The 23132-nt window shown below is 38.3% G+C and overlaps 2 protein-coding genes across 3 annotated transcripts; one reads left to right on the top strand and one right to left on the bottom strand.

Annotated features, from left to right (window-relative positions):
• The first annotated feature begins 555 nt into the window (after nucleotides 1-555).
• LOC108676703 lies at nucleotides 556-17984 on the top strand. 2 transcript variants are annotated; one of them, XM_018164831.2, is made up of 16 exons: nucleotides 556-1199; nucleotides 5405-5459; nucleotides 6164-6244; nucleotides 6813-6935; nucleotides 7354-7590; nucleotides 7920-8480; nucleotides 8860-8981; nucleotides 9575-9735; nucleotides 10537-10705; nucleotides 11156-11276; nucleotides 11632-11820; nucleotides 13370-13494; nucleotides 14023-14130; nucleotides 15360-15544; nucleotides 16041-16148; nucleotides 17110-17984. In XM_018164831.2, exons 1-16 carry the CDS (start codon nucleotides 636-638, stop codon nucleotides 17417-17419), a joined length of 3219 nt encoding a protein of 1072 aa, XP_018020320.1. In that variant the 5' UTR covers nucleotides 556-635; the 3' UTR covers nucleotides 17420-17984. The 2 variants fall into 2 exon arrangements, with proteins under 2 accessions (XP_018020320.1, XP_018020319.1); XM_018164830.2 differs by having other exon boundaries at nucleotides 6164-6277.
• Nucleotides 17985-18167: 183 nt separating this feature from the next.
• On the bottom strand, nucleotides 18168-22605 carry LOC108676704 (sodium/calcium exchanger regulatory protein 1). Its single transcript, XM_018164832.2, has 4 exons — nucleotides 22452-22605; nucleotides 20036-20208; nucleotides 18459-18563; nucleotides 18168-18294 (listed from the first exon to the last, which is right to left on the bottom strand). Exons 1-4 carry the CDS (start codon nucleotides 22522-22524, stop codon nucleotides 18244-18246), a joined length of 402 nt encoding a protein of 133 aa, XP_018020321.1. The 5' UTR covers nucleotides 22525-22605; the 3' UTR covers nucleotides 18168-18243.
• Nucleotides 22606-23132: the final 527 nt, after the last annotated feature.

Genomic DNA, 23132 nt, shown 5'->3' with positions numbered 1-23132 from the left:
TTCTAATGTTAACTTTAGGGGCGATGCCTTATAAACCCTCCACCGTGCACGTGATCGATGACTCGAGCCAATGCTAGGTGTTTTATTCTATGCTCACAGACTAACCAAGATTTGATATTTGTGTCCATTGAGTATTCATTAAAAAATATAAGCAGTTAAGTTTTCTATGTTCTCCAATGAGGGCGGATTGAAGACCAGCCTATGGCTCGGCAAAGGCGAGCCCTCGCAAAAACCGACCTCGTGTTTTTGGTTGGAACTTGAGCTGTGACTCGCGCCGCTCCCTTTTCACAAATATAGGAGTATGGGAGAAATCCGGTTTATAAACGAAGTGCTGCTCACCTACCAATATTACTGATAGGTACACTGGTTAGCTTCCTATTTCCACGAGTTAATGCGTGTATCCTCGTCGATCATAAATTAATTTTTTGTTAGTGTGTGTTCACTAGGATTGACCAATAATATACTACATATTTATATATTTTTTAATGTAATTACATTTTTATTCCTTACAATTTAAATTTTTTCTTCGTTCTTGAATCATTGTTCATGCAGTAAATGACATTCGCATTGCTTCAGTAATGACCATAAGCAAGGGTATTGCCTGCCTTAGAAGATGACGTTTGAATATTCACGCAATGGCACAGTACATACTAGCATTGCTTGTTTTTCTAACGATTTGCCGTATCCAAGCTTCAGCTGGTCCTCTAAAAAACACTATCCGCATCGTCAACCTTCAATCGAACTTGCGTGCATTAGAACACAGGAATTTTAGCGGCGGCCGACAGACAGATGCCCATTTATTAAAGATGAGTTTGATATCAAGAAGCAATTATAAAGCTAATGCTGGCCCTGGTGTGCGATTGCGTGGCAACTCATTTTCTGGTTCTGATGATGGAAATAGCACGTTTGTGGACCTTGAAGGGAAGAAAGGAGATATTTTTTACGAGTCAGCTCCCAAAAATAGCATAAAAGAGACGAGATCAAAAACAAGACCTCGGGATCACGTTTCTCCAAAACCAGTCCGCAGCGTGAACAGCGTATCGCATGTTGGTCAGAAACAGAAATTGTTGGAAGAATCTTCGCGACAGGAAACGCATATTACCATGCCGGCAAGACACGTGCAAGTCGATGACTTGCGAGCGGCGCCTGCGGTGGACGATGCCTCTGGTGCAACAACTGAACTGCAATGTTCCATCGAGGTGAGCCTGTTCATATACCAATTTTTTGTACACATCCGTTTAATGTATTTTATAAATTTCTTTATTTATATAATCATGCCTCAATAAGTTCGATGTCTCTTTTCAAGGTACTTCTCTTTCTTGGGGTTTAAAAATTCAGTACTTCTTTTTTGGCGTTTAAAAAATTATTTCAAAATTTTTACGAAGCAATATTATGTTCTACATTGATTTTTCTGCAGCCGTGACTCGTGAGTGGGAACCGGTAACAAAATACGTGTTAAGACGGGACAAACGGGACAAACTAATTAAGTAGAATAGGTACATTTTTGTTTTGCCATGTATATCTTTGGTACTTTTTTGATAAATTGTAATGTGTCTTTCAGAAAGAGTAATTTGTAGGTGGTGCAAATTTCCGCCATCTTCGTTGAATGACAACCACTTTGTCTGCATGTGCGTCACCTTATAAGTGCTCGAATTAGATTCGAAATTACCGATTAAATTAGATTCCAAATCATTTTGTCCATTATAAATTTATTTAATTTTTTAGATCACTATAGAGACCCTAGGTTTCAAATAATGAGGTCTTTTTAAGGCTGTAATGCGACTTGCAATCATAAAAAAAAAACACCGTCCTTGACTGCGCTTCGTGTCTCATGAAGAAGTCAGCGCTCCAGTCGGTAATGGTGCAGTCTTCTTTTTATTTAAGATCATTTTCTTGCCAAGTCTGGCAAGATTATCGTCGGCGACGTGCGAATGGATTCTTAATTGTGGTTTCCGAATAATCCTTACAATAGAAATTTGGTTCAAGTATTGAACAGTGGATATAAAAAACATATTTCTGCAACACATCTGCAATTTTGGGCTTTTCCATACAAAATTTATTAGAAGTGCAGACAAGGAGACATTAGCAATTCAGCAACAGTGAGGTGTTGTTTTCATCATAGGGGTTGTTGAATTACGCCTTATTTTTATTTTGAACGAATAGTTACGTTGTTTTTTACATTTTTAATTTTTATTTGAATGGTCATTTTCATATTTGAATGAATCATTCCTCTAAAACTCCTTGGTCGAATATTTCCTGCACTCGTTATTATTTCTTCAGTAGACAATCAAAAAGAGTACAAAGTCTGGCCGGATCCACAAAATTTGTTGAATAATCGCGTTGAGTGATGTTCAAAGCTATCAATCGCACACCTGTTATGTGTTCCAAAGATATAGCTTCTCTGCACTCCAGCAGAGCTAGAGCTGTATTGTCGTGCTGCTACATTAGCCTGTTATTCACGTAATGTTTGACCATTTAATTAATATCAATCTCATAGCTCTGTGACTAATGTTTTTAATGACAGTGTTAATTTCATTTCATTACCTTTCCAATTATTCATTGTGTAATTAGATATTAATTTACCTTATGAATATATAATTGAAATCAGGAACTCATGCTCTCCGGCCTATTTATTCAAAATCTGCGTTCTTTGATGCTATTTCACACCTGGAAATATAAATGAAAAACGGCTTAATCTTATTTAAAAATTTTCATGGTATTTTCTTCCTGACCCCTGTTTCTTGTCGTTAGTTTGGATGCATGAAATATTGCGTAATCTTGTGCAGGACGTAATTTATGTTGTTCGTACTTTCGAGAACTATGATATTTATTCCTCATTTTTATCTTCTATTTTAATGTTTGAATGCACGTATAATTTTTACCCCGCAATATTGTATCGCATCCTCCGTTGAAATGTTTATTTTCGCACACATATATTTATCTGGCATTAAATTTGTGATGTATCATTGTCAGTCTTAAGTTCAATATCTGTATTGCTTTGCATCTACTACTTTCTTGTTAAAACGCGAATCCGTAATTTATATGTCACATTAAAATGTCTTGCTGAATTCATTCGATAAATAAAATTTCTTTGCGTTGTCCTGTGAAAACGATTGAGAATTATTGAAGACTAAAATGTCAGTTTAAAAGCATGCTGAAGAAATTTATTCCTGGAGCTGTATAATACCGCAAAGTTTTTTTTGCATGTTTTTGAGCGAATCGTTCCACTCGAAAATATTGACGTCGACCAAATTTGAAATGCGAGTAAATTAATGAATTCTGTATCTTGACTATCTGTATGCCAGGTTTCGTCCCATTGATTGAGATGTTCTAAAAAATCTGTAAGACCTAGCAGAGTAACAAGGCGTCGTGCGATATACGTGGCCTTGAGCTTTATTAAAGAGCAGAGTAAGTGTAAATCAAGTAAAGAAGAAGCGTCGCTTGGGCTAGGTGATCATGAGTTAATTGTCAGTTACCATAGCAATCAGCATCTTATATGTGCGTAGTTGAAAGAGAGAGGCAGTTGAGAATGGTTACCGGGCGTTGCCGTATGCTTTCTAAAAGTTAGATGACCCATCGATAACTTAAAGCACTAGAGCGGGATAAATTTTGAATGGAAGCGCATCATTGTACCAAAATCTCAACACCCGATAAAATATAAATTTCAATTAAAAGTACTCAGATCGCAAAAAGCGTGTCATGCCGCAGATGTAACGTAATGACCTTATGCAAAATAACTTTATTCTCAAACCTGATCAGATGAGTTGCAATGATCTGATCTCACTCCCTCACTCTCTCATTGGTCTCGTTGGATTGCACCTACTTTTGCTCTTCATCATCTACCACTCACGCACGTTTCATGCTGAACTTAATGAAATCTTACACCTCAGTTATAGCACAACTTTGCGTAGAGATGAAATCTTTACGAAGAACGGTAAATGCTTGAGGAGATTAATGCACCGCAGAAACAAACTTTACCTAAGAAGCAAACACACTAATGCTAGGAACCCTCTAGTCTCACGGTCCTACATCTTGCATGCATCTCACTGATAGCATTGTCAGTTATACCGCCAAAAGGTGTTCAGTATTTCTATTCACTTTAAAATGAAGTTAAAAGGGTTTTTAATAAACTGGCATATTTATATTGTTGATTCCTAAGAAATTCGATTCGTATTATTTGTATGCATGCACACTTTTTTGTTGTCCCTATTGGTACCATTATTAAAGATAATTCCAGTGCCAACGACTCTGTTGTTGACAATGAGAAAAACGTCTATTTGTTATCAATGAGAAAAAGAGGGACTTTCAAGGTGTATTCCTGCTACCTTGAGCCGTGTTAATTGTCATTGCGTTGGCTAAGCGCACATGCAGTCTGCTTTAAAGAACTCGCTGTCGAACTATTTTTGCTTGAGCTAAAAATTAAAAAATTACTGCGAGCTTGGTGATGCGAAGCCCTAAAACATCTTCAAATTATTCATGCTCCGCCATTCCTATTTGTATGAAAGATTCTACGACATGATCATTAACTTCTCAACGAAGACTTGTCATAATAGCTCTGTGCATTGTTGATATTTAATATCATGACGGTCAAGCTATAACCTTCAACAACAATGAGTGACCGTTTAAGAAACTTAATTCCCGAAGTTATTGTTTAAAAGCTAATCCTTAATGGGAGTTCATAACTCAGTCAATGAACTTGCGACGCGTTGCGTGACCATACTGAGCTATTTCTTCAATACGCTCATTAATGTTGTTGACTCCGTCACTTTCACTCGCACGAATTTCTTTTTTTCACGCAACCCCTCATAGCTGCTTGAGGGCTAATTTGGGAGAGACGCAACTCGTCTGCGCCGCCACAGACCTGAGCCCCCATTTACAAAAAAAAAATGCAAGAAAGTTAATCAGATCGGTCGCATATCCTTCGAATATCGAATTAGAATGTATTGAAAAATTGACTACAATCGCGTAAAAGATCTTCAAGGAATGAGTGAAAGTTTATTAGAACGGTATTGCAAAATAATTGAAAATGTTAATATTTCTTATATCGCTTAGTTCCGTATAAATTTAAGCTCTTAAAAGTTGCAGATGGAGTACGACGATGATAAACATAATACTTAAGGGATTTCAAACAAAAACTCGAAAAACAATCTGATATTCTTAATTATAATTTAGACAAATTAAACCCTGTGCACCATCCCAAACATTTTTATTCCTGTAGTCGCTCCTGTTTTGGTGACGCATCCAAGCATCTCGGTGAACAGAAAATGTCAGAACATCTGCTCCTTATTTGTTTCATTTCTGCTACTCTTCAACGCTAGAGTTGAAGAGTACTAAGTAATGAAAAATGATATTCGGTAGCTATTTTAATTATTAATAAATTTGTAATATTATTCATGTGTTTCAGAGCGAGATGGGAGTGATACTACATGGCGCTGCATGCTCTGTTACGACGTCAAATGGTGAGCTTACCACTTATTAATCTACGGTTTTCATTGTAGATGTGTAACATTGGAGACACTGTATTCCTTAGAAGTGTTGTGCTTAAAAATTAAATTTTAAACGCATATTATTTAAGCTTGAGTGTGTAAAATATTTAAGGACAAAATATTCCGTACCTATTGATTTATGCAAATTTTAAAGAGGTGTGCATGACAGATGACTCATTCATTGGGCCAAGTTTATTACCTGGTAAGTTGCTTGAGAGTGATAGGAACGACATATCGCCATTCTGATGCTGTAAGGCCATCGTGGCCTGGTTCTGATTTCGATTCAAAAACTCCTAAGTGACCCTCAGAATTCCCAAAGTTTACTTTGAGATCAGAATTAATAATGGCTTACTAGTTTATAATAAAATATTTAAAGCAGTCGAGATCCGGCTATTTCACCCATCACGTCTGACTCAGAGGCTGTTTTTAGCGCATTTTTTCATTTATGGAAAAAAGGCGCTATTGTGCTCGTCATGTCCGTCCGTCCGTGACGGACGAACGGACGTGAGAAAATGCGCTCTCTGTCACTCACTGCAGTGAGTACCGGTACTGATCTAATTTTGTTTAACAATCAGACTGATGATCATGTGGGCCTAAATACGAAATGATTAACCCAGATACGAATGCATTTTATTGGGGTTGCAGTGATATGATATAAATTAAAGTATCTTTCCCAGAGTGCCGACAGTTTGACGATGCCCGAGTCTCCAGCGCTACATGGCTGCGGTCGCTGCACTTCAGCTTCACATCTCCTGAAAGTCCCCAACCTCTATCACCCGTTTTAGTTGACAGTTAGTCTTATACTGTGGTGCAAATTCTTTTTAATTTTAAAAGTTAGGCTTCGAGTTTCATATTTAAAATTCGGAGAAAATAACCAAAAATAATTTTTTTTAATCCATAATATACCGTACTCGTATTTTCAACGTTATCTGCGACTATGATATCTGCAATCGAAATATGTTATAGTTGCAATATTGTATAAGAATTATATGTATGTTTTCAGAAACTCAAATATCTGAAAAAAAAAACAATAGACTACCACGAAACGAAAGGAACTTCACTATCATTCGTCATCCTCATTTGGTCATAGTTATTTTATTTGGAAATAATAGCCTCTTCGTAACATTTTATTAGACTTAAATTTAAAGTATTAGTCATAAGGAGAAGGAAGAATTAAAGTTATCTAATTTTTTGCTTACTCTCAGGAAATAAATTTTACGTATTTTAGCCACCATAATTAGTCTTCGAGTAGGATATTTTACGTTATCTCGTAACCTTTGTTGACGTTACTTAGTATTTATGTTGTGCGTCTTGTCGGGGTTTCAGATCCGGAATCACTCAATGAGAAATCTGGTGTTACTCATCAGCCGGCTGAGCTTGATCTGAGTAACAACCACTCAGTTGGACAAACGCAGAGTGGCGCTCTGACTCTCCATTCGGTTTGGAATAGTAAGTTAACTAGTTAAAACATAGCCATACGAGTTGAAGGCCTCTGGTTGTCCCTACAATATTAAGACAGTAAATTTTTGTATGTAGAGTAATATTATGCTAGGAAAAACAACAAGCAGAATGTGATTTAAATTTGAGTTTTATTTTTAATTAATACAAGTAGTTTTGCGTAGTTTCATTTTTGATTCCAGTTTCTGTGTCATGAAGGCAGACGGTTGGCAATTACTTTGTCTTGATGGTTCTAGGCCATTAACTTGAATTATTGAATAAGATTGACGCACAAATTTCCTCCAACTATGGTTTTTCGACCATCCTCGAAATAATCGTGCCGTATTTTTCAATGTTTATTTATTTATCAATGTTTAGCTTATTCCACTTATGTTCCTTGCATCAATGCTCATATACGGTAATTCAACAGCAAACGCTGCTCTTGTCCTCTGGATCTCGTTGACGCCGCGCTCCGAGAACCCTACACAGAACAGTTCTATGTGCTGGCGAGTTCTTTTTAATCCCACCCCGGGATGGCCTGAGTCTGTGATCAGAGTTCAAGGTTTTCCCGTATGCGAGGGCCGGTACACGGCTAGCGTCACCAGCACAATGGACCAGAAGGCAGTACTCGCGCGACAATCCGTCGATGTCGTGTCTCTGGCTGGGCGTGAGTGTTTGAGTTCGCATTATTATGTGTTTTCTATGCAGAAATAGATGTAAAAAAACATTCTGTCATTTTGTTGAGTAACTTTTAGGTCTTTTTGCCATTGATCTTTGTAAGTTGTTGGTACTCAACATGGCTGGACATGACTAATATTTGGTCAGCAAATATCTAACCTGAGCGGCAGGTGCGTCCGACAACCTTCTATTTCTGCTGCTATGATCTCCGTAATTCTGTTGTATTCTAAAAAAAGTTGAGCATTCCACGTCCGTTTATAATAAATTGAAGGAGTTGATCAAAACCTATTGAAATATTTGTCTTACCTTCTGTTGCAGAACAGAAGGCGATGGAGGTACGGTTATTGAGCGATGAAGAAATTGATCTTCCGCGTTTGGACGATAGCGTTAGACAATCTAGCTACTTGCGTGATAGAAAAGTTGAATTCTTCCACTTCTGGCCCGACGGAGATAGCGATGCCTCGACGACTTCGGATCCTTGGGAGCCGCCCGTTGTTGAGAGACCACGAGTGTCGAAACTCACTCCTTTCGGTATGCTGAGCTCCAGTTCTTCGGTAATGAGACCCCCTCGGATAGCCTCGCTAATAGAAAGTCAATCTGGTTACGCAAAAAATTTCCAGCAAGAAAATTTGATTTCAAAAAATCCGATTCAGTCTGCAAAACCTGAAAGTTGGTTGCTGTTTTCCGGCCAAAATAATAATGGATCATCAATCTGGACAAAACCCCAAAAAAAGTTGAGTCGGGCCAAAAGATCCACCATCTGTCGGGAATGCGTGAGGTATATGAAGCTGGATCACGACTATGACACCAGCACCGCAATATTCCTCCTAAAGATGAGCTTCAACTGCACTTCTGCTAACTGCTGTCGCGGTTGCTCGGGTTGGCAAATATTACACTTAAATACGCTTGTATTTTATTTGTTAGGCCAATAATTTGCGTCCTGTATCTGCATGTTTATTTTAAACTGCTATTTGCGTTCCTCCATATTTTTCAAAAAGATATTTTCAAACTTTATTTGTTTTGCTTTAAAATTTATATGCTAGAATTGGTTTCTATAATTAAAGGACCCGTAAAATATTTCGGACCTCGTTAAATATGTTTCGCTCTCTAAATGAGTAAAATAAGTAAAAACATTTACACTATCCCAGTTTGCAAGTATCAAATGCAGATTTCCCCACTAACATACGGCTGTTGTGCACTCGTCTATGTGTAGAAGTATGACAACCTTGGCTGCTCAAGCATGCCTTACTGTCACCAGGCTCGGTGATCATGCAGCTCTACCAAGAGAGCATTGATGCTGAGAGCTGTGAGGCGCTGGCCATCAACATGCAGACACTCAGCAACCTCTACCCTGTCGCGAATGCCGGCTACATCAGCGCTGTAAGTCTTGCCGACGCTCCTGCCCCCAACGCTGGCTCAGTGACTCGGTATCTACTCTGGCCTCTAGGCGTGCGAAGTAATACCTCATTCAAATGTCTATGTGTGAATATCACGACGAAAATCTAGCAGCACAGTTTCCATTGTGCTATAACGACCGAATATCTTATTTTTCTGCCTGGAGACCTTATTAAAATTTCCATTCTTACTTTTTGTTTTTGAAATCAATGAACGCGAGATTCGTGAACATGAATGTTGTAGTAACCATAGTAAGTAATGAGTAATCTCAATGAAAAATTGTAACGTTCCTTCCAAAAAACGTCATCTCCGCTTTACTTTGCTGATTTATACGGTTTGAAACAGCATATCATCCCTTCAAGTCGGAATCATTCAAAGATCGTCATTCATTTTTAATTCGTTGCTGAACCCTACATTCATTTCGTTCAATCAAAATTAACTCGTTAATTAAACGAGATTCATTGTAGTACATTACTGTACCAGAGTTAATTTCACGTGTAAGGATTTTGAATTTCATATAACTGCAGCAATGTCAGTTATTTTGTAGAAAGCTTCAACAATTTCTCTGTTGTGGACAGGACTCGCCGTACTCACTGAAGCTCTCGACGGGCTGCTACCTCGCCACGCTCGATCTTGGCGAGAAGGCCATGCTCGGCTTCTCCTGGTTTCAGCCCGACACCGAGCCTCCTGACCTCAATGCTTGGAATACTACCTTCTTTTTACAGCCAAAACCACACTTGTGAGCAACTAAACCTTTTTCTTCCTCTCATTGCAGAAGAATATTTTTGGCAGTGAATAAGTATCATTCAGCGCTTGTGCCTCAAGGCTGGGCAAGATTTATTCGGGAGGTTTAGTCAGATGCAGATTGGGCCATGTTCCGGAGGATGATCTATCTGTTGTATTCATTCAATCCTTATGCATTAGGCTGACCCTATTTCACAATCCAAAGAAGGTGAAAACGCGAAAGTGAAAATTAGGTTTTACTGCATCTTGTGCTTGTGTTTTGTACATCTTGAGATCTGGCACCTCTTGAATCCTATTTTTCATTGCTCAAAGTTTCATTGAGCTCTGAATTGTCGTTTCGAAGGTGTGGTAAGTACGCTCACTCATAATACTAACTTATTTCAACGTAAGTAACCAAAATTCACACCTACAGCACTAGATGACGCTCATAGCTTTGCTTGTAACAATTTTTTAGCTCTCATTCTATAAATGTGCTCACACTGCAGCGCTCAGGAAATACCTAGCTGGCTCTGCCAATCTAGATCCTAGTAGACGAGTTCTGAGAGTTTCGTATTAAAGTTCCCCAGACATGCGGTAGGGGTGGTTCTGAAAATATTAGTCATCACAGTCTTTCTTATAAGCTATATTTTTATTACAGCCAGCCTCAGTAATTCTGGTATCGTCTCTAATATGCAGTGGTGTAAGATGCAAGCCTGTGACAAGCTTAGTGATGCCATAGCAATATAACAACTTCTGTTGGAGGAAGAGATGTAAATATATCGCACTTATTATTCTATTATTCACTAAATGATTACAGAAGTGAGGTGGAAGTACGGTGGACACAGCCGCGATACCCTCAGAACTTCTCACGGTACTCGCTGCAATTATGGTACCAGGCCGACCGCCCCCTCAACTGCAGCGGCTACCACACTGACACCGGCGACTTACTTCAGGTCCATCCCACGCCCAGCCTTCCTCTCGACGAGGTGAACACTTTTCTGCTTCATCCATGAGAGCTGCTACTTTGTTATTGTCTTCAGTATTCATAGCTTGCTGGGGTCTTTACGTGGTTTATGCTGGGAAAAGATCCAGCAAGTACAAAGTTTTATGCAGGAATTTTTCAATAAAAATCCAATCCATGTGGTATATTAGAGTTGCATAGGATTTTATTTCCCAGTTCACAATGTTAGTAGCTAGCTTCGTTCTGTCCTTTCAATGCCTGTAGTATGAAAGATTTAAGCTTGTAGACTCTTGATCCAATGTTTCAGCGCTATTCACTAGTAAAATGAACCACTCAATTTATACCCGAACAAATTTTCAATTCCTACCAAATGAAAACAATAAAGAACCCTAATTTATTATTACAAATTGTAAATTACATGTTGACATCACATCATCTTGGACAACACATACCCATTGACATCTTCCCTCCTCAGCCAGTAGGCGTGTTCCAGGACCTCCTGCCAGGGTGGTACTGCGCGCGCGTCACGCCTATGGACGCGCGCTGTCCCAGAGACGGTTGTGCCGTCAGGGCCTCGCACGCCGTCCATCTCGATGGCAAGTCAAAATATATCGTAAACTTGTCACTTTCAGGCTGCCACATGAGTACTAAAATCATAAGATTGCTCCGCAGTCCTACAACAATATTTGTCTTCACTTGCGACAAATTTCAGATTTGTATATGTCATAAAATCCTATTTTATGTCAAGTATAGATATGAATAAAGAGTATGGAAAGAATAAGCAAATTAATTTTTTTTATCGAGCTGTTGAATATTGTAAGCTGTCTCATCTGTAATGCACTGCTCGGCTCAACTCTCGTTGTATTCCTAATGAAAGCCATGGAGTCAAGTTCTAAATGTTTACGCTACGTCTGAAGTGATGTTTTTAAAAGAAATGTACCTCTTTTATAGCTCCCTCAGCACTGTTGTCGACCAACGCTGGTTCTGATGTCAACACTACGATGCCTGCCTCAATTGCAGCCTTCGCTGCAGTTGCTGCAATCCTCCTGTTGCTGTTGCTTATCGTCTTTGCCGTCGTGATGAGGGCGAAGCTGCGCTTCAAGAACATGCCAACCTCACGCGGGCGGCATTATCATAAGGGTATGATTATATTACTCAAGCCAAACGAGTGCCTTAGGCATCAATATAGTGGATTAAAATTGTCGCTTAGTAATAGAAGACTAATATCAGTTTAGCAGGTTGCTCGGAATGATTATCCCGCCATTCCCAATCCAGTAAATAATTCTGAAACGAAATAACTCTACTTAACCCACTTAAAGAAAGACCCGTTCAACCCTCCCAACTCCCGATCGATTCCAAATTTGAAATTCAAATAAAAGTGAACTGTTTCTGAATAAAATTCGCACTTGCCATAGTAAAAGTTACTTATCAATTTTTTAATTTTCACTCTCCAATTAATTTTTCAGTGTCTCGTGATTTTATGATTAATTCAGTAATCATAATCATAATTAATCATAATTAATGAAGTAATAAAGTAATCATAATTAATTAATTCACTGATTTAATTCAGTATCTGAATTTATTCAGTGATTCAACAGCTTGTTATAAATATTATTCACAGGAAATTTGTGGATACACTCTCGATCAGCCTCTATTTATTTCAAGTTCTAGGCTTCAAACCAATAGTTTCAGGAACATGTAATAGTTGACTAAAGTCATTGTACGACTCCCACGTGATCCTATCAAGTCCCTTAATTTTACTGAAAGCTTTCCGGAAAATATTCTATGCTCGCTCGCCTGACTTTCACACCAGCACAGGTTTCAGCATAACTTTTTTGTCGACACGACAGTAATTTGCACATCTATTCACGCGAATTTGATTGAATACCAGATAATGTTTTTTATTAAAAATTTTCTTATTTAAAATTCTCAACGAGTCAAACGAGAGTTCTTACTGGCGTAGTCAGATCGAAAAGCAGGTTACCAGAAGACATTTTAAATAGAATGTGACATTTCGAATAAACAATATTCATTATCAAGCAGATGAAGGGTTTTGCATCACTTGAATTAGGTATTTAGAGACGACAGTATTATAAGTAAATGGTATTTTACTATGCTGCGACATGCTTCTGTGAAACCTGTGCCAGCACCGATTGTTATGCGGTGCCCCGACGCTGCAAAACTGGCGATAGTCGAGGCCCTCACAATCAAGAGCGAGTCTCTAGCTATCAATTTGCAAACTACAGGATTCATCCGGACGCTGAAATAATTTACAGAGTAGTTTTACATTTTGATTTCGAACTGAAACCACAGTACCCTTTATTTGTACTACTGTCATTTCTAAATTCCGATTTTATGTGTTGCAAAACCCTACACCTGCTTGATAATAAATATTGAATATTAGAAACGTCGCTTTCTATTGAAAATGTCTTTTGGTGAGTGGTGACCTCCTTTTCGATCTGATTACGCCAGCAAAAAATCTCGTTCGACTCGTTGAGCAGACAAATGAGAAAATTATTAATAAAAGTCATACTCTCCTATTCAATCAAACTTGCATAAAAGACAGGCTTTTGCCGAACGATACCAACATCTATTTACCTATTCTAAACATATCCCCGCAAATATTCTTATATTAATAGCGAAATTCAAGGCACAGCTTCTAAAATTGAATATTAGTATTACATTTCAGTGTCTCTGTCACCGCCTGAAGACCGGCCGTGCGTGCTGCTGGTGTGGACGCGGCGCGGCGACACAAGAGCTCTGCATGGAGCGGCCGTCGCGACGTTCAAACGGCTCCTTTCCTCACGCTTTGCTGTAAGTCTACCGTGCAAACAAATGTACTGATTTAGATCACACCAAAAGTACTCTGAAAACTACAGTGAACAGAATATAATGTATATTCGAAAGGATTCGTAAATAATATAATATTTTCTACCTTTAATTATTAGCGCTTGTCGTTATCCGTGTGTTTTTTTTCTTATTACTATCCATTTTGATATATTTGCTGGTTGTGCACGAGGACGTAACAAATAACCGGCTGAATTCGTTCAACAATTCGCATTCAAAATCCCCTTACTGTTTTTATTCATTATTGACTCGATATGAATGGATGATGACGGGCGTGGTCGAATCCTATTGCCGTAATTTCAAATTTCCCAATTTTATTTCATTTTTTTTCGGAAATATTACATTATTAAATTCATATTTCTTCCCAGCGTGTAACGAGATTGGAATTAGCCAGCCTCCTTGAAGGCTTCTCATAATGGAAGGCATACTACATATTTCGTACTACATGCATAAAGGCTTTTCATTTTTCACACCATACCTTGACACACTCGCCAGGTATGGGACTACTTAGACCTGCTATCGTTACCACCTTTAGAGAGAGAGGGAATCCTCGAGAACCCTGCAGGCTGGCTCTACACCGCCGTTCACAACCCAAATATCAAGGTAATTTTTTGTACTCAGCTTGTTCTTGCATTGAAGTACTACTGCTTCTAACACAGGACTCGAGTACTTACTTCTGCACAGCCCGAGTATTAAGGTGCTCGGTGCTACGCAGAGCTGGAGCGTCACTTTTTGCTGTTATTGAGGATAATAATTCATTCGACTTAGTCGGCTGTTATCTCTCTCATGATAACGGACGTAATTTTTTCAAAATTTGTACTTTTTCAAAACTTTTTCAACAAGTATGATTGATCTTAAATTTCTGTGTTGGATTGCGTTTAATCGTCGTTCATGGACTCGATGTACGAGGAGCATCCGGAAAGTAGTACCCGTTTGGGAATTGAGCAAAATGAAGTAAATATTAACAAATGTAAACATGTTTATTGAAAAGAAAATATATTAAACTACTTCTCTACATAATCTCCGGACAAATTTAAGCATTTGTCGTTTCGTGTCACGAGTTTTTGTATACCAGTGTCATATTCCTCCGTCGCCGGTGTATTGAGATACGCAGTCACGTGTTCTTTCAGTTCTTTGTCATTTTGAAACTTTGTCCCTGCCACGAAGTCCCTGAGTTTCGAAAACAGATGAAAATTTGAAGGAGCCAAGTCCAGACTGTGGTGTGGATGGTCGAAAATTTCCCACTTGAATTTTTGGAGAAGTTGTGTTATAAGAGCCGCATGCGGCCTGGCATTATCGTGCAGGAGAATGACTCCAGTAGACAACAGACCTCGCCGTCGATTTTGAATTGCCTGCCGTAATTTTTTAATGTTGCACAATATGCATTGGCTTTGATTGTGTCTCCACGGGTACTGAAATCGATGAGCAGTACACCTTGCCGATCACATAAACACTGGCGGCGGAGCATATGGCATATGACACTGGTATAAACTGCTCATATTTGTCCGGAGATTATGTAGAGAAGTAGTGTAATACATGTTCTTTTCAATAAACATGTTTACATTTGTTAATATTTACTTCCTTTTCTTCAATTTCCAAATGGGTACTACTTTCCGGATTCCCCTCGTAAAAGCCATTGTCAAGGAGCTTATATTATACATGTTGACCACCACATGCACAAGTTCAGATCACTGTTGTATGATGGATATCACATTATGGCGTGTCTTTTGTCTAAATGTTCAACTTGGCTTACTCTGGTCTACGCATGAAAATAATTGCTACATGTGATTGTTATCTACTACTTGAAAATTAACGAGTTCACTGCATGACAGGTATTGATAGTGAGCAGTAAAGGTGCAGAGCTGTGGCAGGAGGCTGTTCAGAGAGGTGACAGTACAAATGCAACTCTTCAGGATGCAGCTTCTCCTCTCGACGCACAGTTGTTTTCATACTTACTGCAGCTGCTACTTCACGACCCTTCCCTAATGGCAGATTACTCTAAAGTATTTGTTGCCAGGTAATTGTTAATCTTCTGGTATAGTTTCGTTGACTTCGCTAGAGTAATTCAACACAAAGGTCTTTTAGTCGTACCACATCTTTTATGAATTCAAGTTGTATGCATTAAAGGGTACCATGCTGAAATAATCGCTTTAGAATTTTTTGTTATGCGCACGGGATAATACGGTTATAATGTGCGAGCAGCTTTTTTTCGTAAGCGTTCTTTCATCATTTGGTGAATCATAATCATTCCAATAAGTTGAGCTAGTACTCTGATCCGATTCAAAATCTGATTTAGGTTAGTGTTATTTTTCATAAGTTAGTTCAGTTTCAAACGGTTTTTCTATATATACTGTGCTTGAATGATGTCTTTCCTTTTATTAGATATAGATATATTACCCACTTTATTTCAGTCGAAACTATGTAATTCCTAAATTACTAATTTCGCACTTCATAATTTCAGTTTCTGATAGTTTGGTTTACCTTGTGTCTTTCATATCAAATCAAATTTTCAGTTTCGAGGACGACGACAGTGACGGTGGCGAGTCCCTAAGTGGCCTGGTGCACGGTCTGCGCTACCGACTGCCTGACCACCTCATGCTCCTCACGCGTGCGATGCTCGGGTGAATCTCGTTAGCTATTGAGGAATAACCCATTAACACGTTGACTCCGATTGCTTCATCTTGTACTATTATGAAACATGGTTGCCAGACGGTCTATTTTTTTCCGGAATAATTCCGCGATTTAGTTGTTTAAATTGCGTTGGCCCGATAAAATTTACTTCCTAATTAAATTCTAAAAACTCATAAAAAAAAGAAATGATGAAAAAGAAATGAAATTTTTACACCGGAACCTACAAATATACTAGCATATGTTGAATTATAAGTCTTTTTAGCGCATTTTCTCATTTATGGAAAAAATGCACTACGGTATTGTGCTCGCCATGTCCGTCCGTCCGTCTGTCCGTGACCTCAAGTTTTCGTCGACGAGAAAATGCGCTCTCTGTCACTCACTGCAGTGAGTACTGAGTTACATTTTTTTGTTTGCGGACTGTTGTCGGTGATTTTTTTCGTGTTTTTTTTTCTGGCAACCCTCAATTATGTACCACTACGTCCTGGAGAAATACATTTATGGTACGCATATGCACCGCTGTGGATTATACTTGTTAACCTAGTTTTTCCTTTTATTATAGTTCTCTTTAGAAAAACACTATGACACGAATTAGTGAAAAGATGTTACTATTTTCCAAATGGGTTGAGTTGATTTTCAGGAGTTCTGAATACTAATTCTATTTTAGAAACGGCAGAACTGATAGTCGGGAAATTTTAACACACTTTTTATTGCTTTAAAGTGAATAAATTTCTAGATTCGTGAGAACTTTCGACTTGAATTTCAAGAGTTGACTCGCCGTATTTGGCACGAGACTCGTGTCGTTTGTGATGTTGGCTTAAAAAAAATGTAAGAACTATTTTTTAGCATTGCAGTTCTGAATTGTTTGTCATCCTTATATTTCATTTGATTCATCATTAATCGCAATGCGCCATCCAACTAACCGTCGTATTTTTGTCTATCACACTTTTCTAGAATTCCTGCGATGCTAAACGATGAGACCTCCGACGCTGTCGACTACCCTACTTCACTTTTACAAGAATTCAGAGCATCTTTGCAACGCCTGCGAGAACACGACACTTCACGGCTAACCGTACCTGATAGTACCTACTTAAAAACTTCAATTATTCCTCCAAAGTCATGCTCCTCAAAATCTGATCTCAACTCGGCGCTTTACAGTTCCCAGGAAGCTTCTACTTTGTTACCTAACCAGGTTCCCGTTCCGTCAAATGATACAGAGATTCTTTCGTCAGCCAACTGCGACAAAACGCTCCCTAACGGTTGATAAGATACTAGAAAAATTAAGCGACACTTCGCAGCGTGTCAATGAACGCGGATCGTTGACAGCATGATTGTCCAGTCCAGTCATTTGTACAGTACTATAGGGCAGTTATTTATGTTGCCGTTTTGACTTAAGTGTATTCTGGAGATTTTTGTATCATACATGTACATATTAAAATCATATTGCGACATACTTATAAACGAGATTGTTTTCAATGCAACGTTTTGAGAAAGATAGAGATATTTCAATCGATATCTCGAGTATCATTTTTAACGTAGATATGGCCGACGAATATGAAAGAATAAGTACATAACTGAGTACATCACGCGCCCTAAGTGTAAACAAGTCCTTGCTAGTTTCCTTCATTCTTAAAATTCTCGAATATCGATCCTATTACGTGACCAATTATAATCTTTGTCTCGCCAATTGGAGTGGCAAATGTTGAGTGTTTTCGTATTTTTTGTACAATTATTAAGTTAAGTAAAAACGCATTGCTTTGATTTTGGCATCAAGCAAGCGATGTAAGAATAAGTTCAAGTTGATTAAATTATTTGGCGAAAATTTCCCATTGCGGTCGCTTACTCATTTCCCTCCTGATGCTACACCAACGCTTGGACAGTCACTGCCGCTCGATAAGATCTTCCGAAAGCCATCGTGCGGCTGGTGCGTACAGTAATTATTCAACTAATCCCGCCACTTCCAAGCTTCTTTCCTTATCGCTACCAATTATGTTAAGGAAACTGCAGGCGTGTATTACATCGATGATTTCTCACAAAAAAATTCATCAGCGGATCGGCTGAAAATACGTGGGGAGTAGGGAAGGGGGCTCAGTTTCTCTTGTAGGTTCGGATCGACTTGACTTCACCCACTTCACACGTCTGAAAAAAAAAACTAGATTAAAACATCCAATAGGCAATAGATTTTTCGACTTGTTTTTGCGAAATATCTCATCAAAATTAGCCAGCTTACCCTGCAATGTCAATAAGTTACTAGTACTGACGGTTGTTATTGTCACACATTCTTTTTCATGGCCCTGACTTACTGTGATCAGTTCGTTTGCTGTAAATTCGCGGATGTATTTCACATCGGGGCCCTTGCTCGCCTTCTGGATTTGGGTAAGGATGGACCCGTCCAGAGTGAAGGTGGACTGCAAACGAAAAAATTATGCGTAGTTAGGTATATGTTAATAACCCCTATTCTATACACAAATGTCTGGCTCCATGTGGTTCTCTGCAGTAAATATTACAGGTCATGCTGTGGTAATCGTTTATTACCATGTCTTCTCATCGCATCGTCATGCTGTAGCTTGTGTAAGTTCAATAATCTACACGCTAGATAAGTTAATCCGAAATTAAATTCACGCAACAATTTTTGGGCAATCGTGTCTTAAAATAACATAAATCAATTTCAGCTAAGACTTATCAAGCTTACAAGTTTTCAGCAGATCTAAATACATAAGTCAGAAATAAAAAAATCTAGAAAATATTGAAATAACTAAGCAAACTCGGTGTATAACTTGTTCAGGAAAACAACGGTGCACAATGACCTGACTAAACGCAAAAACTTTACTTACTGAAGAAGGAAAACACGCTCAATCAATACATTTACCATGACAGAATCGAGAACATTGCCTTTAAAAAGTGAAAACATATGAATAGCCCAAACTTTAATTAATGTACTGTTGAGGCATTGCGAAATGTAGAAACGGTATATTATGCTCAGGAGTTGTTACATTTTCCACTAATTTTATTCTCTGAAAATGAATGCATCGTAAACCAAGGAAGTAGTAATATAACATTAATTGATGCCACATTTCAGAGCGCAAGTTATACCTCTACATACATACCTATAACCTCTACATTTTCTCGAAACAACTTTGGCCCAAATGTCAAGCAAGAATGTGAGTTAGGCAATCTTCTTTTTCGTCTGATCAACCGAAGCAGTGACCGCACTGGTCGGTAAAAAACTGGGTTTCTGCCTTCTGGTAGTTTTTGTGCAGACGAACTGAGCGCTGCTACGTTTGCTCTCGGTCATTCTGTTCATAAAGATACCTCACCGATTTGTTTCATGAAAATGAAATGAGGAGATAAATCTAATTGATTTATAAATTGCGATTACGAAATACTGCAATGCATCAGGTCCATCATTGCGCCCTTAATAACAAGCGCGCGTTTTTTTTTTTTTAATAAACGCAGTCGTAACACACCAATGCATCAGCCTTCGTTTCAACGCGTGCGCACCGCGTAGTTAGGTGTGTTCGGCAAGTAGAACTTGAACTTTAAAACAAAAATTTTCTCGTAAAAGTCTAAAAACTTAGTTCGAAAAACAAAACTTGTAGTAAGCAGTTATTATAAGATGAACATTTTTCAGCGAAAAATTGCATCCCGCTGTATATTAAGTCTGTCTTCGACCATAAAATAGGCACTTGTCGCCTATCTCTCGCGATAACAGAGATAAAGATAACAAAGTACATTACTTCACATGAGTATTCAAGCATACATAAAATATGATGTGACTGGTAAATAATAAATTGTAACCAGGTACTAATTCCTCATTTGAAACAAGAAAGACAAGTTCGTAAAATGGAAATACTGTTGAAAAATTGTTAATGCAACTCACTTCAGCTTCACGGCCGTCCATGGTGGTCTCCTTGAAGGGGGTGTTGAGCTTAAACTTGACCTCGCTTGTTTTGAAAGTAGTGACCGTCTTCATGGTGTACTCGCCCGCTGCTTCAGTGAAGGTGACGGTTGGAGTCGCCGAGTTCCCCATCTTTCTCATCACCATACCAACGCCTGGATGGTAAATACCGGTAGTGGTTTTCAAACGTTTACAGGCAACAAAAAATGTGAACTCGAGAGACAAAGTAAAGTACTCGAGAAATTGACACGCCCACGTGCATTAGAAATTCTATGTATGGGACCAGCTAGGTAACCGCTAATCTATGTTATATATGAATAACTTGCAATTCATAATATGTTAAAATGCAAATAGAAATCGATTATTGTGAGTTCATTCTGCAGTTATCCCATATGTTCCTAAAAATAATGAACGGGGTTTTAAATGCTACCTATACATATTTCTCATTTATTTTGAAATTTTTTATGTAAATGCTTCTAAAATTAGACACAAAATTGAGAATTCTACAAACGCAATAATTTCACGAAATGCTCCTAGCATCATGTTCACCCTAAACTCCTATGACAGATATTTAAGTAAGTGGGTTTAATTCTCAGTGAAACGTTTCTAAGTGGAAAAGAATCAATCTGTAATGCTACTAAAATCACATACCTATATACATACTACGCTAACAAATTAACTAAAATGTTTGAACAGCAATATTAATAAACGATTAATAATAATTAGAAAAAAAAACTAAACGAACGTCTACAAAGGAAAATTGCTGCTGCTACAAAAAAAAAACTTTACAGTCTTATGTTTTATGTCTTTTGAGGAGCAGTCTGCGCGTCTAAAATAATACTACTACAACACCTCACATCAGTTTGTTGATACCAGACAAAGCATGAGCAGTTTGCTATATACAGCTTCAAGACGGCACAAATCAAAGCTTTGCTTACGTTCTGCCGCTCTCGGAAGGCATGTTTCTTGGTGGATCAAACAAAAAAAAATGAACGACCGGTGGGAAATAGATCTTCATTCAAGTTTTAAATAGGTCCAACTGTTAGATAATACTCAATCGATGAAGTGTTGCAGCGACTACACGACATCCGAAAAAAATTGAATTCTTCGTTTTATTGACATCATCATACATTAATGTCAGACGATCTTAATTTCAGCCACTAATTCGTCGATATAACACTAACAGCACATCTTTCAATCACGAGTCTTAAAACCTTCGCTCATCCTGTCTTGTGCGAGGTACGGTGCTAGTTAATTCTTAGTAATTTTTTTGATAAATATTTTTAAAAATTCTCATCCTATTCATAATACAAATTGTGAATGCCAAACCGTACAAAGTAGCATGAATCTTGCTACTACAACTCGTATACCGTATTCACTGCCAAGTGAATATAATATCGACACAAGGTAGTGAAGGTACCTATGTCATACATGATACAAAAGCATAGGTTCATCTGACACTTCGAGGTATAAATGAATGACACTCCCGATTGTTTTCTTCAACAGAGGCCACGATTCAATGAAACTTAAGATATCAGTGTAACTAAAACTTCTCATGCTAAGTCAAATTCTCAATGTGTGAGAACTGCCAAAAAACAATGGTATTAGAGCTCGTTAAACGCATTTCTGAATCGAATCGACCCCAACAAAGTCTCTTATTGAACTTCAGACAGTAAGGTAAGAGGTGACAGCACAGGTGAAAGGAACGGAACAGCACGCGGCTGATGCTTCATTATGTCTTAGAAGAAAAAATGATGATGTAGCTCACGATTAGTTCTCATGAATGTTACAAGCTCTCTAGATGAATAAAATGATATTTAACTCTAACTAAACTAAACTTTTCGTTACCTGTTTTCAAAGGAAAATCCCTGGCTGTGGCTGATGTAAATGGACATGAAAATTGTAATGCGGACAAGAAGATCGACGAGCGTGGCTAATCAGTAACAATCTCGACTTGTAATAAACAAAGCTTTGACCGAGTTTGATGAAATCTTCTACACATTTTATTTGTGAAAGTTTTAACGAGAAACCCTTATTAAGCACTTAGTTCATATATGGGCAAAGCCAATTCGGTGAATAACATGAGAGAAGACCAGGGTCAGGGAGACGGTAGGTAAATAGCATTCTGAATGCAAACGTACACTCTGTACTATAATACCTAGATATATAAATACCAATGGTAGCCATCTGACAACTGTGAATCGTCAAAGCAAAGAAACAACAGCAACAACATCCTTACTAAGTATGTAAGTGAAGAATACCTACTTCGTTATAGAGTATTTCAAGCGGACGCTACGAAACAATCTGTGAGACTGTACAGAGTTGAGAGTTCAGTGTACCTACCGATGAAATTTTTTCTCTTGCAACTTTGTAAAGGGAAAATTCAATTAAGACTCACCCAGTGCCTTCATGAACTCGTCGAAATTTTCGGATTTCACAAGAGTAAAGCTTCCAATAATAAGCGAAGCCATTTTTGCAGAAACTTGGTGACACAAGAAGAAAGAAAAGCTACCTTACTCTCACTAGCACGGCCACTGGTAAAGTGAGCAGCGGCAGCACACGTAGGTTTATATAGCCTAGGTTGTGTGCCGCAGCTAGTTTGGAAGCCGGTATCAAACTGCAGACATCCAGAATGTTGTTTAACTGTAACAATGCAAGCAGTGAGTAACACGCACATGAAAGTTTCTAGAAGTAATCTGGGTATAATATGGATCAGTATAATATGCATTGTTTGAGTGATTCCGCTGCATCTGAAAGATAGTCGTACGATTCGGGCCCGTATGCTAAATAGGGCACTAGCACTACGAAGTAGCACTATGCACTCCTAAATACGTCACAGACACTAAGCACTTCGAAGTAGGTAGCTCTACAATGTTTAGTGTCGCACTACTGATTCGTATGCAGAAAGACTTTGAAGTACTACTTCGCTGTCAGAGTACTTTATATTGCCGCACTACGCTATGAGTATATTGAAGAATGGTAGTTAAGTGCTCGAATAATTAATTTTTCCCTAAGTAATTCTCATTATTTGCAGAAGATTGATGTAAAATGTCTAATTGTGATGGTAATGGTACTAGTG

This window comes from Hyalella azteca, unplaced genomic scaffold, assembly GCF_000764305.2.
Source record: "Hyalella azteca isolate HAZT.00-mixed unplaced genomic scaffold, Hazt_2.0.2 contig8774, whole genome shotgun sequence".
NCBI lineage: Eukaryota > Metazoa > Arthropoda > Malacostraca > Amphipoda > Hyalellidae > Hyalella > Hyalella azteca.
This window is presented reverse-complemented; position numbering and strand designations above follow the sequence as displayed.